This window comes from Notamacropus eugenii, chromosome 3 (genome assembly GCF_028372415.1).
Source record: "Notamacropus eugenii isolate mMacEug1 chromosome 3, mMacEug1.pri_v2, whole genome shotgun sequence".
NCBI classification, from domain to species: Eukaryota; Metazoa; Chordata; class Mammalia; order Diprotodontia; family Macropodidae; genus Notamacropus; species Notamacropus eugenii.
In genome coordinates this window covers 232,959,804-232,977,065 of record NC_092874.1, presented here as the reverse complement: position 1 = coordinate 232,977,065, position 17,262 = coordinate 232,959,804, and the positions used below count along the sequence as shown (strand labels likewise).

The 17,262-nt window shown below is 44.6% G+C and overlaps 2 protein-coding genes across 5 annotated transcripts in view; both read right to left on the bottom strand.

The window, feature by feature from the left end:
- Window positions 1-1,212: 1,212 nt before the first annotated feature.
- On the bottom strand, window positions 1,213-10,776 carry PIP4K2C (phosphatidylinositol-5-phosphate 4-kinase type 2 gamma). 3 transcript variants are annotated; one of them, XM_072655180.1, is made up of 10 exons: window positions 10,104-10,776; window positions 7,876-7,973; window positions 7,393-7,489; window positions 7,022-7,165; window positions 5,528-5,674; window positions 5,284-5,322; window positions 4,309-4,422; window positions 3,647-3,914; window positions 3,245-3,348; window positions 1,213-2,985 (listed from the first exon to the last, which is right to left on the bottom strand). In XM_072655180.1, the coding sequence occupies exons 1-10, from the start codon at window positions 10,275-10,277 to the stop codon at window positions 2,905-2,907; spliced, it is 1,266 nt and encodes a 421-aa protein (XP_072511281.1). In that variant the 5' UTR covers window positions 10,278-10,776; the 3' UTR covers window positions 1,213-2,904. The 3 variants fall into 3 exon arrangements, with proteins under 3 accessions (XP_072511281.1, XP_072511283.1, XP_072511282.1); XM_072655182.1 differs by lacking the exon at window positions 10,104-10,776 and adding an exon at window positions 9,948-10,073; XM_072655181.1 differs by lacking the exon at window positions 10,104-10,776 and adding an exon at window positions 9,502-9,520.
- Window positions 10,777-12,955: 2,179 nt separating this feature from the next.
- The window catches only part of KIF5A (kinesin family member 5A), a 31,433-nt gene continuing 27,126 nt past the window's right edge, over window positions 12,956-17,262 (bottom strand). For both annotated transcript variants that reach the window (XM_072655178.1, XM_072655179.1), the window contains exons 24-29: window positions 16,614-16,830; window positions 16,069-16,222; window positions 15,623-15,705; window positions 15,172-15,199; window positions 14,230-14,345; window positions 12,956-13,038 (exon numbers count right to left, since the gene is read on the bottom strand). In XM_072655178.1, the coding sequence (XP_072511279.1) occupies window positions 14,267-14,345; window positions 15,172-15,199; window positions 15,623-15,705; window positions 16,069-16,222; window positions 16,614-16,830 (561 nt within the window). In that variant the 3' untranslated portion in view covers window positions 12,956-13,038; window positions 14,230-14,266. The remainder of the gene's footprint in view (window positions 13,039-14,229; window positions 14,346-15,171; window positions 15,200-15,622; window positions 15,706-16,068; window positions 16,223-16,613; window positions 16,831-17,262) is intronic.

Here is a 17,262-nt window from a genome sequence, read left to right as displayed (position 1 = left end):
TCAAGTCCAGTTCTCCAGGTGCTGAGGTCAACACTTTCCTAATTATACCATGACTCTTAAAATAACCCTGTATTGCTCTCAAATTGAAGTCCCCTCCAACAATAATCCTCACCCATCTCCAAATGCCAAAGTCAGAGCCCAACTTTGAATTTACAAATTCTTTAGCCCACACATTAACAGAAAGGGAAAATGAGGAAGTAGAATGTTATCAAGGTGCCCTGAAAAAGGGGATTCAAAGTTCATTTGCTGCTCAGCCCTTCTAATACTCCTCCCAAAATACCCAGCCTAATCCAAATCTGTGCTGCATTCCAGATTAAAACCTTGTACCCTTTTGTTCACCCTAGGGCCTCATCTACAAGTCTTTTTTTTTTTTTAACTGTTTTTTTTCTTTCCCAGCAGCCAAAGAGGAATTTAATAAGGAGGCTTTTGGAAATCCCAGGGGACTGTTGGGAGAGCACTATCAATTCATTCTTCCCACCCCTGGGACTAGATGACTGATTTTTCTCCAGCATGCTTTCCCAGGACCCAGCTGTATCCCTTCCCCTCACCCACTCTCTCCCTTGCAGTCAGAAGATTTCTTCCCAAGAAGCTTGCTTCCTACTCAGCTTCTCTGCTGAAAGGACACATGCATTTTATTGAAGGGCTATGTGTTCCAAGAAATCAAGATCCCAGAGGAGGTTAACCTCCAAGTTCAATATCTGGCACTTCAAAGTTCTCATAGTTGAGAGATACTTCTCTTTTCCTCTTCAAATATAATCTATTATATTCCTAAGGCAAAAAACAAAAACCTCAGGCAACCCAAGACTTTTTCTTCTCCTCTCCCCTTCCCCAAATATTCCATTTTCCTTTAAGGATCATCATCACTCATCCTCAAAACATAGTCTCCAGGTTTAGGGCACCACAGTTTTGCTGCTAGACTTTTCAGCTCCCCGTTCTTCCTTATTCTGAACCCCAACACTCAATAACAGCTTTTTTATAGTATTTTAGGGTTTCCAAAGCACTTTAGTCTCATTTGATCCCTTTGACAACCTTGTGAAGGATTAAAGGCATTATACCCATTTCACAGATAAGGAAGATTAGAGAGATTAAGTTATTTGGCTAAAAATATACACTACTAAATTTGTAATATGGGATTCCCATCCAGGCAGTGTCTATTTACTCCATGTCTAGTACTCCCATGCCACAGTGAATCTCAAAAATACACAAAGCACAAAGAGGGACCAGTTCAGGTTTAATAATTTACTTCTATGTTGAGACAGCAATGGGAATATGCAAGATTATTATTTTTTCTTTTCTTTAAAAAAAAAATTGCAACAAATGAAGACACCCATACTGCCCCTGATGCATCAGCTACATGGTCAGAAAACCAATTTCTAGAGAAAGGCAGTTGCAGGTGTCCTAAATTTTATTGCATTTAGACAGGGGAAAGATAGGGGGAAGGAGTAAATTCAACCAGGCCCCTAGAGGAGGGATAAGAGGGAGGCACATATTAGATGTCACACATACCACACACACACACAAATCAGGTAGCCATAACACACACACACACATACACACACACACACACACACACACACACAACTTCAGTTTCCTCCTCCTGAAGAATAAAAGTGGGAGCAAGGGAGTAGGTGGGAGAAAACATTCACAGGGCTATCTCTTATTGACAGAACAGTCCAGCCACACAGGGAGTACTGCACTGACCCATAACCTTGGACAATACTGGAGAAACCTGGGAAGGAGTGATTGTCTCAACTCCAAAGTGAGTCTATAGCCCTTTCCCCTATGCTCATGCCCCTCAACCCCCAGTTAGATATACTACTCCTATATAATTCAGGGAGGGACAGTTATGGCTGATTCCTCTCAGGAGGTAGGGAATAAGGAGGACAATGTCACCTATTTCTGGGAGATATAACAACAGCACAAGGCAAGTTGAAAGGGGGCAGGCTGATGACAAAGCTGAAGGGAGAGAGGAAGAAGGAATGGTGCTGAGTTCAATTCACCCCAAAAATAACCAGGTTTGGTCCAGGTTGAGGAATTCCCCTGTCCCTGGAACAATACCCAAAAGTAAGTAGACAAAAAGAAAGTAATATTAAATATAGTGAGCTTTTAGCTCCAGAATCTTTCTTTACCCCAGTCTCCCAGACTAGCCACCTAAATGCCTAAAGAAATGGTCCCAGTCCCAGGTAGGGACAGAGGCTCTGGTATCCAGCAGCAGCAACCAAACACCAACCCCAACTCGGGCCTAGACAGAGAGAATGCTAAAAGACTTAGGTTCTCAGGACACTGGGGCTAGGAAACCATTCAAAGTCCCTGACAAAGCCAAGTAATCCCTCAAGTCCCCAACCCAGTGAGAAGCCAACCTGCTGGCTGCATCTTCCACACACCCCTCCACTTCAATGAGCAAGACTGGCTACACCACTTTATGCACACTGCTGCATCCCCATCTGCCCCAGGTACATGAGGGAATGTTGGAAGAGTGAAGAGTGAGCCTCTATGCCTCCAATAAAGTTAAACAGCAAAGTTCAAGCCATGCTTAGGCTCAAGCTTTCCAGGCCAGAGCAACATCCGGAACCAGTCATTGGTCCTGCCAGGGTCAGAAGATACCCCTCCCCCCAACCAATTCAGCTCCTCCTATTTTACAAAAATAAAACGACATTTTACAAAGATCAAGGCACTTGGGAGTGAAAAAAAAATCCTCAGTAAAACCCTAATGAAGCTGACTCTGGGGCTGGTGTGGGTAGGACAAGAAGCAGGGAGGACATCACTCTGGGAGCGGGGAGAGGCAACCTGGACTTAGCTAAGGAAGAGGACACCTGTAACTCCTTCAGTCTTCCCCCTATAGCCCTGTCACTCTTTCCTCCCCCACCCAATCTAAGGAGATATCATGGAGTGCCAGTTAGTCTCCTAGGCAAAGATGTTGGTGATGAAATCTAGGAACCGCTTGGCATATTGATCAGGATGAACAGTAGAGATCTCTGCCCCAGCCTGTGGAAAGAGAGAATTGAGAAACAAAGAGAACTGAAAAACAAAGACAGGATTGAGGGTGGATCTAGGGGTGGATTGCTCCTTCACCCCAAATCCTTCCTCTGATTTCCACATTCATTTCTTTAATCCCTCTCCCCAACCCCTGGTCATTACAAAAGATTCCCAAAGAGAGCTGAAGCTCTCCCCCTAACAATTGTTTCTGAGCCCTAATGTGGGGATAGGAGCCAGTAGAGCACATGAGCCTATGGGGAACACTCACGCCATGCTTGACAGTCTTTGCTGCATGAGCCGCCTTCTTCTTGGCATCATACTGGGTCAGGATGTCAATGAGGCCCATGAAATATACTTCCTTCTGGGGGGCCCCTGAGAGATGAGGACACATGGTGAAAGACAAAGTATAAACCTGATTTCCACTCCCCACTCCAAAACATTTATTATTTTATTCGCAGTTTTATATATATATATATATATATATATATATATATATATATATATATATATATATATATATATATATCATCCTTCAAAGGCAACATACAGCCCAACTCAGGGGTACCATTCTCTGGTGTAATCACTGTCCCCTAATTTTTCTTGCCCTTGAGCATCTCCTTAAATATTTTAGGAATAGCTCCAATGTCTTTGTCCCTGAAATCCTACTCACCTTCAGCACTTCGGATGGCATAGACATCAATGAAGGACTCAAACTCGCCAGGACCTAAGGGTCGGTGAGCATGGATATAGCCCCCGATGCCCTCAGGGGAGGTGCCACAGGAGCCAACCAGAGCTGGAGGCCCTGCCATACCACAGTCTCCCTCCCCTTCTGGTTCCTCCTCTCTCCCAGGTCCTTCTTCCTCTGGTTCTGTCCCCCGAACAATGTCATGGATACCCAGGAGGAGGCTGTAGTCCATAATCTTCAGCTGTACTAGAAACTGAAGGCCCACCAATGTGTCAGAGACATCAGAACACTTCTTGCCTTCCAGGATTCTGCCCCCTCCACCCCACTATGATTCTACCTATTTCCAGGGAAAAGAGACAGAGACTAAGAAGATGAGTGGCAGGGGCAGCCTTCTTTCAAGTCAGATTCTTTCTAATTTAGAGTCCAAAGTCCTGTTTTCACAATTCAAACCTATCATCTCATCCCTCCAACCAGAGTTGTGAAGGATTTCCCACTAAGAATTTGGACATCCTCAACCCTTCAAACCCAACCTAAACCAAATAGACAGAAGAAAGAGAGGCTCCTTTACATTAGGACTAGAAGACATAGCTGTCCTATGGAGGAATGACAGTGGATGCCATTTTAAAGTTGAAGCCACCGAACCTCACCTCCACATCTCTCTTTAGTTTTTCCAAAAATACTCTTTTTTCCTCCTCACTAATATAAACTTTCTGGTTCTTGTTGAGAAAGTCCATATCCTTCAGTGTGGGCAATTCTTTAACCTGAGAGAAATGGAGAGAACAATGTTTTAGGATAAATCGTTTCCAATGAAGTCTCAAAAAAAAAAAAATCCTTCTACACACCCTCACCTCACCTGCCCCCCCCCCCCCCCCCCGACCCCCTCCCCGGCCCAGTCTTTGGGCTTCATCTTCTTACTCTTCTGGGCCACCCCCACTTCCCCAAGTCCATAAAGCCTAGAACAATGCACAAACCTGACCAGAGCCTAAGAATAACTTCATAACTAAGCAAATACAAGAAGCATGTATTGATCATCTACTCTATGCCAGACACTGACACAAAGACAAAATGAAAAGGAGTCCTGACCTTCCAGGACTTTACATTCTAAACTGTTTCTGTTTCATCAACTCACAATATGATATGTCACTCAGGGTTTGTACCTTGGTCTCACTGCTGCCAACTCACCTCTGCAGCTTCTGCTACCCCCAGGATTTATTCTCATGCCTATGGCTTCCAATCTTTGCCCACACCCCTACTCTTCCATCCCTCTTCTCATAGCAAAAATCTATCTCTCAGATTGAGAAAACTCATGGGACAAGGAGAGTCAATACATTTATTCCTCAGATTTAGTATATCCCTTCCTCCACTCTTGTACCAACCCCAAAATTTCCCACACAGAGAAGCCCCATCTAGCTCAGCTCTGATTAAAAAGCAGTCACTTTTTAACTGGATAGAAGCCTTTCTATAGAATTCCCTCTTTCCTTCCATGGTTTATAAGTAGATAGTAGTTTGTGGGAATCCTTCAACCAAAGATATTTTTCTTCCTTCATTAGTAGAAATGGATATCCTTTCTACACCAAGATACACCATCCCTCCCCCTCCCCCCAAAAAACAACCAATGTCACCTTTTCCTTGTCACTGGCTTCCCGGGATACCAAGGAACCCTACAAATAGAAAGATCCAGAAAGAGATAGTCAAGAACTAGCTAAAGTAACAGTGAGGACATTGCTCTTCAAACCAGCCCCCTTTCTTGTTGCTCCCTTGTGAACCTCACCACTTCACCTGACACTGACTTTTTCTACAGGATGAATCTTCTAGGTCCTCTTCCAGTCCCTTTTCTGACTCCATTAATCCTCCTCACCTTCTTACCTTGAGGTCATACTTCCTGTGCACAGGGAGCCGGTGGCTGAACATGTTGCGCATTACGAGCATGTAACTGTCTTCGTTGTCAACGCTCACCCGGTACATTCCCAGGAACTGGGGGAGCAGCGTGTTGCCATGGCACTTGACTATATACTAGGAAGGAAGCCCCGGGGAGCATTGAGATGATATGGGGGGAAAAAAATCAGAGAAGAGGAACAATCAGATCCACTGAGGAAATACTCAGCAAAAGGAATTCAGACACTGTGGTTCTAGGTTAAAGGAGAGAAAAATCTAACCTGAAACTTAGTCATGCCCAGAAGAGAGGGGATCACAGGGACCAAGCCTCCTAGAAAGGCACCTAAATCATTCCTTCTGCTGTTGAAATTACTAGTTTCCACCTGTATGATACCTTTTATTTAAATGTTCACACTTACCTTATCGAACACTTCTGTAATACAGGCCAATCAAATATGTTATTCTTATATTACAACTGAATAAACCGGAAGTTTCTAAGTGATAAGGGATTTGCTAGATTTTCCGAACTGGTGACACTGAGATCTACAACTCAGATCTCCTGATCCAACCTAAGCACTTTTCTTTAGAACAATGGAACTCCTCAATGGATTGATTTAAGGCAAAAATAATATTCACATAGGCAGAACCTGGGCTTTTGATTCTAGAATGAAGACATTTGTGCTTCCTTAGAAATAGCACTTTTTTCATTCTTCCTTTTTCCAGGTTTTTCATTAGTGACAAAAAGAACCAAGATGAGTAGGTAAAGTGTTTCTGACACCTCTAGAACATGCTCCATGGGCCAAAAAACGTGACAATCACTGCCTGATACTTCAAATGATTTTAGGAGACTAGACCGCTTCCCTGGACTCATCCTGTACTATAAATGACCATGGCTATATCCTCCATATTTTCTTACCCCTGACAGGTATTGATGCTGTTGTTTTATTGACTGATCTTAAATTAATCTACTGCTTATACTATGCTATATCTACGTCCAATACAGGGTATCTTAAGCTGTAAGCTCCCAGACAGAAGGAAATATAGCCACCAGGCACTAATATATATATCTGATGATAATCTATGTTGTTATTGAGTCATTTTTCAATCAGGTCCAACTTTTTGTGACCCCATTTGATACTTCCTTGGCAAAGATACTGGAGTGGTTTGCCATTTTCTTCTCCCAGTACATTTTACAGATGAGGAAACTAAGGTAAACAGGATTAAGTGACTTCCCCAGGGTCACACAGTGAGTATGTGTCTGAGGCCAGATTTGAACTCAGGAAGATGAGTCTTCCTGACTCCAGGCCTGGTACTCCATCCCTAGTGCCACCTAGCTGCCCTAACAGTCCACCTCTATCTGTTTAAAAAAAAAAAAAGTGCTCTACATAGAGGGGGAAAGGCACAGTGTAGTCTTTTGTCTTTTGGGGCCACGGTAACAGAGACATTTGTGGGGAGGAGTGCTGAAATGAAATTTAAAGGTCTAACCTGGTGGTAGTTGGAGAGGTTGCTATGCATGTCAGCAATGTCCTCACTAGAAACTTCTTTGATGACCAGAGTTCGATCATAGGACACAAGAAATCGACCATCACTGCCTTCACTCTCACTAGGGGGGCTTCGGGTCAGAGAAACCTGGGAAATATAACAGGGGTCAGAGATGGAGATCCCTCTTTCACTAAAAAAGAAAGCAAAACAATCAATTGAAAACATGTAGGAGTATAAGAAACACCCAGCTCAAGGGAGGGAAGAAAAGATAACATATAAAATTCAGAACCAAATTTGGTTTCAAAGACCCATACTCCCCTCCTTTCATTTATTGGGTAGGAGAAATCAACTTCACCCCACTGGGAATTCCTTACCTGGTAGTCCTGGTCATCAATACCGAATCGATCTCGAAGGTTCCTGAAGACCTGGGGACAATACTCCTTGAACTTGAAGTGACTAGGCAGGTTCTCCCTGGAGTGTGGGTTGAGGGGTGAACACTCATCTTAACAGTAGCATATAGCACAGACCAGGTAACTCAGTCACCCTGAGATCAGCAGTGCACCCACTGTTAACTTTGAGTTAACATAAGAAGGACTCTACATACCAGACTGATGATCTGTCTGGGATGATTTGCTACTGGTGCTCTTGCACAAATTAAAAAGGAATACCACTATACATTTCCTTCAGATAAACCCTTACAGGGGAGATCTCTTTCAGTGCTAAGCTTCTACTACTCTAAGAGGTTAACCCTTAAGGCTCTCTTCTGAAGTTTTAAATAATTTTGACTTATGAGAGAGGTAAAGAGAGACCCTCTCAACTTACATAAGAGGAAAGAAGAAGGAAGATATCTCACTCACCTGTGGAAGAGGTGATTGTTAACTTTGATCTTGGAGCTAGCTTTAAAGTCATCTGGAAGCAGCATTACAGGGGGTGGGACCTGGCTAAGCTCATTGATCTGATGAAAAATCAAACAAAGAGACAGTAAGTGATAATACAAAAGAGTTGGGATAGGGAAAGCCAGCAGTTTAAATGTCATCCCTTAAAAAAAACCTACATGTGCTTAACAGAGGGAGAATCAAAATCTCTATTCCTTCATACTGTTTAAGGATAAAAGCAGACAAATTTTACCTAATGCCCTTCACTAAATCCACTTCATGTGACTTCATGCTCATAACACAAAGTCATTTTATCAGGCAAACCCTTTAAGTTTCTCAAGTTTATTTTAAAAGCTGTGAGAAATTCTAAAGAAAAAGAAAACAGCAGCTGGAAGACAAACAGACGCGTGTTCCAGTTTTCAAAGTGCAATCGTTTCAGTCAGATGGAGCTAAGAAGGCCTTCAAAGAAAGAACAAAGGGAAAGGAGAAAGATCTAATAACTATAAGCAATTGCTAATGGCAGTGACCAATCTATGTCCAGAACATAGAGACCATGAATAAAAGCACGGAATAGGAAGGCTTAGGGGAAGACTATAAATAATGAAAATACACATTTGCACATTTCTTTCCTTAGTCCTATCTGTTCTGACCTAATTCTCCATAGAAAGTCCCCCAATCTCAGAAAGGTATAAAGAAAAAAAAAAAAGCAACTGATTTCCAAAGAAATCTAGGCAGCCAGGAAGTGCAAGCTCATTAGGAGCACATTCATTAAGGACAAAGTGATTTACCTTCCCACCCAATTATTCTCCTCTAGGCCCCAAATAATGTGTTAGAATCTATGGGTTGCTTAATCTACCATATGGAAGGGATTGTGAGGGGCCACCTCCTATGCTAAGGCTCTCCAAAGGAGCAGATGCCTTTGATTTTGCTTTTCTCTGCCCCCTTCTCTCTCTCCCAAGGCTGACATCCATCCCCTCCCAAATATCACCCAAGAGAATGATGTCCAATCTAAATTCTTTATACTGCAGTGGCAACTCATTTAGTTGGAAAAGAAAGCACATACTCCTCCAGAAAAATAACTTGCCATTCCCTAAAATTAAGCCATCCCTTCCACCTGCTGTGCTATAAGCTGAATCATCATTAAGACATATGTTCAAGAGACAACTCAACTGAGGCTAGAAAGGAAAACTGAACTGGAGCTTGAGCCCTGGAGGGAGCCTAAAAGGCAATATGGCAGGTGCTTCGTTGACTTCCTCCAACACCACAGAAAAATGTTCTGTTAAAGCTTATCTTGGGTTAGGTTACCGTGAGAGGGTAGAGTGGAACGTGAGGTGATAGCATTATAAAGAACAGGTTCCTCATAAGGAGGGTCTGCGGATCAATGGGGTACCTAGGTAACTGATGTAGATCACAGAGTTGCCTAACTGACCCAACGCACTTTTCCCAAATCATAAACGCATATAATATATGGGGTGAGGTTTCAGTTCTACACTTGAGGACAAAGACAGTGTTGCAATCTGAAGCTCCTGGTCTCCCCAAGGCCACGCTAAAGGAAGACAGTCCATCCAAGATGCCCAGACACAGTGCTTTCCTCTTCCACCCTGGCACCTTCACAGACGGGAGTCTCTGACGTTAGGGAACACGGGAAAGCAGGTGCTCGAGAAAAACTTGATCTTCTCCCCTATTTCTTGCTGATATCTCAATCCGGTCCCCGTGTGTTTTACACTGGAGTTACACAGAGTAACAGCTGTCCCTCTTCCTTCCTAAAGATAACATTCTTCACGATCTTTCCCTTCAAGGGCCATAAACATTTAACAAGCTCCCCCTCCACGCCGTGCACTGATTTCGCCCCCCACAAAAAAGGGGACAAAACAGTGCCCCTCCCCCCAAGGCCCCGAGTCCCATCCCTGGGCCACGGAAGCTGTTAAGAGTTCGTGCTAAGCTCGAAACCAGGCTGGAAAGGGGAGAGGGGGCTGCGTCTCTGACAGGCTGTACCTGCGGACCACCGGGGGAACACCCAGAGGGTGAGATGACTCGGGCAGCCAGGAGCTCACCTGGGCTAAGCACCCGGGCTGGAAAGCAGGAGGGGGAGGAGCGTGAATGGCCCCCAGCCTGGGGTCCCCCCTCGCAGAACTGGAGAGGGGGAGGGGAGGGGCTCCAGGACGCAGCCCGGAAGGGGGAGGGGAGGGACGAGGGGGGCAGAGTCTTACCGAGTGGGCGACGCCCCACAGGAACACGCCCACGAGCGGGTCGGCGGCCCGGAACACCTTCACCTTCTGCTGCACGAAATGCTTCTTCTTGGTCTTAGAGGCGAAGCCGAAACCCGGGCCGGGGCCCGCCGCCGCCGCCGGTACGGTGGCCGACGAGGCAGAGGAGGACGCCATAGCCTGACCCCCGCGGACCTGCGGAGCCGGAGCCGGAGCCCGAGCGGGGAGCAGCGATGCTAGCGCCCGCCCCCGGAAGTGCTGCTCACCTGCACCGCCGTCACGTGACGGAGGCCGGGGGGGGGGGGGGGGGGGGCAGCGAGGATGGGAGCGCGCCGGCGCGAAGCCGGGGTACTGCACCACGTCCCGTGACGCCAGCGCGTTATCGTCTCACCTGGAGCAGGCCCGAGCGGGCGTGGGCTCCGGCGGGGGCAGGGGCGGCCCGATCCGCCCGGCCCAATCGTCCCGGCCCGCCCGGTCCTTGCGGCGATTGTGCGAGGCGCGGAGCCCCTAGTCTGAGCCCGAGGGGAGCGGGCCTCTGCCCTGAGTGCCCCCCCCCCCCCTCCCCGCCGGGGGTCCGGGCCAGCCTCCTCCCCACCTTCCCCCGAAAACACGTAGGCAGGCGGGAGAAAGGTTAACATTTTTGTTTTATTGTTAAAGATATCCGCTCGTACTTTAATAGACACTGGGGGTTGCGTTGTGTTTTCTTCCACTCCGACATGCAACGTTTGGCAGATGTGGATGGGCCAGCCAGATGCTGTGAGCCCGGCTCTAGGAGGGGGAGGGGACGGATGACGCGAGGAGGAGGATGCAGGATGAGGCCTTCATGGAAGGATTTGTGTTTTGTGTGGCGTGCGTGTGTATAGCGAATGAGTGATGCGTTCCTAGTCCTTCTTCCACTAACCCTATCTGCACACCCGTCTTCCCCCCATGCCTTCACAGCTCATCTGCTCCTTAAAAGAATAATTAAATGGCACTATTACATAAGACGTATTGGACTCGGGTCCTCTGGTAGCCAGAATTGGCCTGAAGTCTCTTTACTAAAATAGTTTTTCATTTGATCAGAGACTTTACCCTTCTTTCTTTATCATTGTGTGATTTCCTTTAATTTTACTTCTCAGGTACTTTTAAACTCTTTATCTTATCCACCTTTAGCTCTAATTAAAGTCTGGTAAATTCTATAATCCTAAGACATATGGCTACTCGTGGATGATCTCTTCCCCTTCTCCCCCTTTTCTCCTTTTGCCTCAAAGACGTGGATTTATCTTGGGGAAAATATTTAGTTCTGTAGTCTCCTAGTGATTGATAGGGGTGGGGATGTGGTTGTTTAAAAAAGATTAGTTCTAGGGATGTGTCTGTTGTGTTTGAGAAAGGTTAGTTCTTTCTATACTGGCCTTATGCCTTAGAGTAACTTTAGAAAGAAATCTAAGTGTTTTCTTTATCCTGTCTATAGGGCATATACCCCATCCCACCTCTGTTTTCTTCCTTGGATTCCTCCTGAAGCCACCCTCAAAAATTGGAAGAAGGGACTTTAGGCTGTAGAATGGCCCTGTAGATAAGATTTTCTTTTACAAGTTCTAGACTACTCTGGTGATCCTTAAGAGAAAAAAGGAAATTTGGTTTTCTTTCTAGTCAGTGGTCTAAGTCCTCCAGTCTTGTTCTTAATTACAAAAGCACTTGCACATAGGCAGAATCAGATGGAAGAAAGGGTTAGATCAAAACCAAACCAAAATTCTGACCCTTTCTTCCACCCAGTGGCTAAGGGAGGATATAGTTGGAGCTCCTACATATTAAGTCTTCAAGCTCTACTTCCTTAAAATTTTCCCCTCCCTTCTTCCTTAAAGTTAATTCTTTGAAAAGGATTCTTGTTGAAGAAACAGAAAATAGAAATTTAGAGAGATTGTTGCCCCCAGCTTGGAAGGAACAAATCCAGAGACAGTCATTCTTCTGACAACTAGAAAACCCCAGACCAAGAAGGGGGGTGAAGGGGAGAGGTAAGAGCATAAGGCAGCATAATATCTAACAAAAAGAAAGGGGTGCAGCTCACTCACCTCCTCCATACCTTGAGGTTGGTGTTGCAAATAGGTGCAAGAAATTCCCCTGCCTGTTTATTACACTGGGAGAAATCCAAGAAGACAGACAATGCCAGCTACCATTTGCCTGTTCTCTATCCATTATGGTTTTTAAAAAAAAGAGAGACAAGCAGTTATTTGCCAGGCTTTGTGAGGAAAGGTTGAAGGGATCAAGTCCCTTGCTTCTCCATCACTACAGTGTTGCTCTGGGAATTCTGGGCAGAAATTATGGGGTGGAATGTACAGAGGGTAGAAATAAAGGAGAAAAAGATAGTGATTTCAGCCACCCATGTTTTCAGTGCCCAGAGAACAACAAGAGGGAAAGAGGCAGATTTTGGATGACAAAAGTAAATATCTGGAATTCTCAGTGGGTAGGAATTCTAGCTACTCCTGCTCAATAAATCTATGCAAAAAAAAAGTTACAGTAACTTGTTATAAAGCCAAAATATTCTTTAACTTAAGGCTTTGTTTTTAAATAAGAAAGGCCATGGGCCTCTAGCTTCCTTTTATCCATCTTTCCCATTTGACCCCTTTACCAGTGACCCCAACTCAGTGATTGATACCACTCAGTGTGAAAGACAAATACATGAGAGAGAAGAAACCTTCACCTTCCTCCTTACTACCCCAAGTGAGTAGGGTAGACTGCATAAAAAGTTGCTAGATACATCATTAGATACCTTCAAGAGTAAGACAGTGGAAAAAAAGACCTAGCAGCAGTTTTGATATACAGTACACAGAGATATACAGAGAACAAGAGAAAGACATCAAACATTATACAGTTGAACAACGAGGATTGGGGAAAGGGGTTAGTATCAGAGACCACAGGTTTGCAGCATGCTGAGAGGAGAGGCCTCAATCCCTCTTAGAAACTGGGGAAGAAAAAGAAATTGGGATCACTCTGCAGCCCAGCTATAAAAAGCACTTGAGTTTTTTGATTCAAAAAGATAGACTAATTTCACAGATTTTTGGCGTAATGCCAATATATATAAATTCCACCAATCCTCAGCCTCTTAATTATTCCCTACCTCTCTTCACCCCCAAACACCCAAAACCTTTTTAGTTCATGGATTTTTCCCCTGTCTTTCTGGTATTTTTGTGTAAGATTGGGCTTGCCCATCCTGGGTAAATTTCTGGTTGAGGTTTTTCTGGGAGTATTTGACCTGGATTGCTGCCCTGGCTGAAGCAAGAATGTAAATTTCCTTGAGTGAAAAGATTATTTTACTTTAATCTTTCTATCCCCAGAACCTAGCACAGTATCTTATGTGTATTAGGCATGTAAAATGTTTTGAATTTAATTGAAAGACTACCAATGTCTTCTCTGGTATTGGTCCCCAGAGATCTAAAATAGCAGAGCCTGAGAAAAGCCTTTTGTCATGTTCTAAATCTGAGGGAGATCTTGGAGAAAATCCAAGTGAAAAGGAAAGGACCTAGGGCCTAGAGACCTAGGAGAGTTATGTAGAGAACTTATAAGGATATGGCCATGAATCAGAAAGCTCTAAATAGGCAGCCTCTCAAAAGGTGAAATGGTGTTTCTTGTCTCCCCTCCACCCCATCCCTCCATCACAAAGTAAAAAGAAAGAGCTTTAGCTGAAGTTGGAGGGAAAGATAGACTAAAGGGGGAATTTCCAGCGGGTCACTGGTAGAAAACAAAAATGAGGAGGTTGGGAAGCAAGGTGTGGGGGATGGCTCTTTTCCTGAAGATTTCTTAGGTCAGGATATATAAAGGTGTAGAAATTACATGATCTCTCAAAGTCTTTTCCAGTGCTTAAACTCTTAACTCTGTTCCTGCCTTTTTTAGATCTCTCCCTGCCCAGCTTCTCAGATTCACTCTTTGGGCATGTACCACTGACCTCTAGTGGCACTGTGGCTAGAGCAGTCTCCACTTAGCAAGAACATAAGTGTAGGTTAAGGGAATGAATGTCAAAGCAAGGTAGCATATGTGCCACATTTGAGAGAGGAAGGCAGAAATCTACCTATGGATAGGAAACAATTTGGAGCTGTAAGAGAAATGTTGATACAGTATAGGGAAGCAAACTGAAGCTGGTCTCGGTTAAAGTTACCTCAAAGTGCAGATATGCATCAGTTCATGGGGGAGGATTAGCTGGCTGCTGTCTCTTGATGAAGGGGGAAAAGTTTAGCCTGTTCATCAGCTTCACAGCCACAGGGCAGGTCACTCCTAAAGAAGAGAATAGCTAGATAATAGCATCCACCACTACTCTGCAATCAATGAACAATCTTCTAACATATTCTCATTTTACTATCCCCATACATTTGTGTTGAAGTCAAGAAAGTCAAGGACTGTTCATAGGATCATAAATTTAGAATTGGAACTTTAAAAATTATTCCAGTAGCCCCCTTTTACAGATGAGGAAACTGAGGACCTGAGAGAGTAAATGATATGGGTAGGGAATAGCAGAACTGATTCAAATACGGTTTCTCTGACTGGATATAAAAGACTTGCCCAAAGTTGCATTTCACAGTAGAGGTGAAATGAGACCATAAATTTCATCACAGACCATATTGGTTCAATTCTGGCTTAAGTACTGGAAGAATTCTTTCTTTATTTGTGGATTGGTCAAGAGAATAGTTGCACTTTAAAGTGGGGATAGGACTGGGATAACCTTACTAGTCAGAGTAGTGTGAAGAATGGTTTTAGTTAGCCCCACCCAATATCCCCTCCCATTTTTTATATAGCATAATCCAGGGAACCTGCAGGAGAGAGGTAGGGAAATTTAAGGACTCCCACTCCCCAGGGTGTCCTGGTCAATGTTTAACACCTGGGTCTCCAGGAAAAATAAACATTTTCTTCATTTCTTTCTTGTATCTAGACACACCACAAACAACAAATCAAGCCCTGAGTTGTGGCATTTTCCAATTTTCTGAGATTTAAATGCTCACGCTAAAAATTTTTAAATTGGCTTGGTTGGAGCTAGCTTCAGCACATCCCGATTCATCCCACCCACCCACCAAGGAGATATTCTATGACAGGGAAATCTCTGTACCTGTTGTCATTAATGTCTGTGGCATTTCCTGGAGAAATCAATCATTGTGAATAGAGGAGACAAAGAGAAATAAACAAATAAGGAGGCAGGATATCAAGTAACAATTTCCTAAGTTTCTTTTCTCCCTGTCCCTTCAGAAGCCCTTGGGGACTTTAAGATATAGATACTTTCCTATTATAACTGAGCTCCTTCACCCAATTTCCTTGGGAATGGGGGTTTCTAAGGAAGAGTATTCCGCCCTCTCACTAAGAGAAGAAGGGGTTAGGAGGGATAGTAAGGGAAGAATCAAAAGAGGAGAGTCCCAGACCCAGAGATGACAAGAGATTTGGGATGGTATTGGAGAGAGACACCCCAAGCTCATTTCTTCATATTAGTTCTCCCAAACTGCCTCCCCACCAACATGGCATCCTTGATTTTTTTGTATTTTGAACAACTGCCCTCTCCTTCTTACCATTATCCATGTTTAGCTTCTGGTAGGAAGCCAGATTACCACTGGAAGAAGGGGTTCCACCGCTGGCAAAGGAGTTACCAAAGCTGGATGAAAAAGGTAGAGGAGAGCAGATGTCATCTTAGCTCTTCTCCAAGCTTTTAGATCACTATCTTCCCCACCTCCGGAAATAAAATCATACCCTAACATTAAAGTGGTAGAGGTTTCCCAAAGCAGGAATTAAGGAACAATTAACATTTAACTTGGAGGGTTGGTTTTTGTTCGTAGTCCAATTTATTATTGGGATAGTTGGGGGTAGAGCAAGGGAGACAACAAGAGACAGGGTCAAAAACAAAGTTACTCAAAATAAAATGAGTCTTGGGGATTCTGCCTGATCATTGTCTTGTAGGGAAGGGACTAAAGCCTCCTGAACACTGAAGGGTAGCCCCACCCCCACTGTGGTTACTCACTACATGTCTGAAGTAGCGCTAGGTGCAGCCTGCAGGTACAAATTCTGGTAGTTCTGGAAGAGATTGTTTGTGTAGCTGATGCATTCAGGGCTCCTAGTGCCATAAGGATTGGTGGGTGAAGACACTGGATAGTGGCCAGGCCGGACTGGTTTGGCTGTATTTAAAGAGCAGATCGAGGACTCAAATACTAAGGATGCTGCCTGTTAACCCTTTTTACCCCTTGAAATTTTTCTGTTCTCTAGATTGGCCTGAATGGCCTTTGAAGAAATCTGTTGGTTTTTTCTTTCTATTTTTTCCATTGAGAGAAAATAGTAACATCCTTCCACTGTGAAAAGTGACTAGCAGCTTGATATCCTGGGGATTTATCTGGCCTACCATGGAAAGGGGTACATGAGGCCATCAGGATGCCACACAGCAGCAAGAGCAGGGTTATTGAAGAGGAAGGCCCTGTCATCTCAGGAAGGCTGCTGTGAATCCTGAGGATGCAGAGATCTTTCACACCAGCCTGCCCCACCCCCTTACTCTACCTTTCCCCCACCACTCACCAATCTGAGCGGAGTGATTTCTCTTGCCCGCATTCTTGTAGCGCACAGCTTCTTTGATTCGGTCTACCTCTTGCTGGTATCTGCGCTTATCTTTCATGGCACCTTCTTTTGCTTCCTTCAGTGCGCCCTCCAGGGCCTTAACTCTCTCAGCCGTAGCCCTAAGTCGTTTCTCCAGCTTAGGAAGCTCACAGCGCAAATCTGCATTGTCACGAACCAGCTTCAGAGTGGGCAAAGAAGAGGGAAAGGAGGCAAAAAGAAACCGAGAGACAGAAAAATAAATTGAAAGATAGAAAAAAAGAGAGTCAAGAAACGGAGAAGAAAGAGTACCACAGGATTTCAACCAACCTAGGCCCTAGTTCTTCCCTCAAACACTGCTGTCAGCTGGAAGAAAAGATGGCTCCGTCACTAAGTAGCCACACTCACAGCCTCACATCCCCATAGGTTACACTATCCTCTCCCTTTCCCTCAAGCTCCTGTCTCTCCAGTCCCACAGCTACAGTGAGGAATGGATTCAGTAATGCTTCAGGGTGGAGGATTAACAGGTAAAATACCCACAAGCAGAGATAAAGTGTGGGCATGCGGAGGGTAAGGCAGCAAAACACAGCAGCTGTTGGGGAAGGGGATGATACCGGGGAGAGGTAAATGGTAA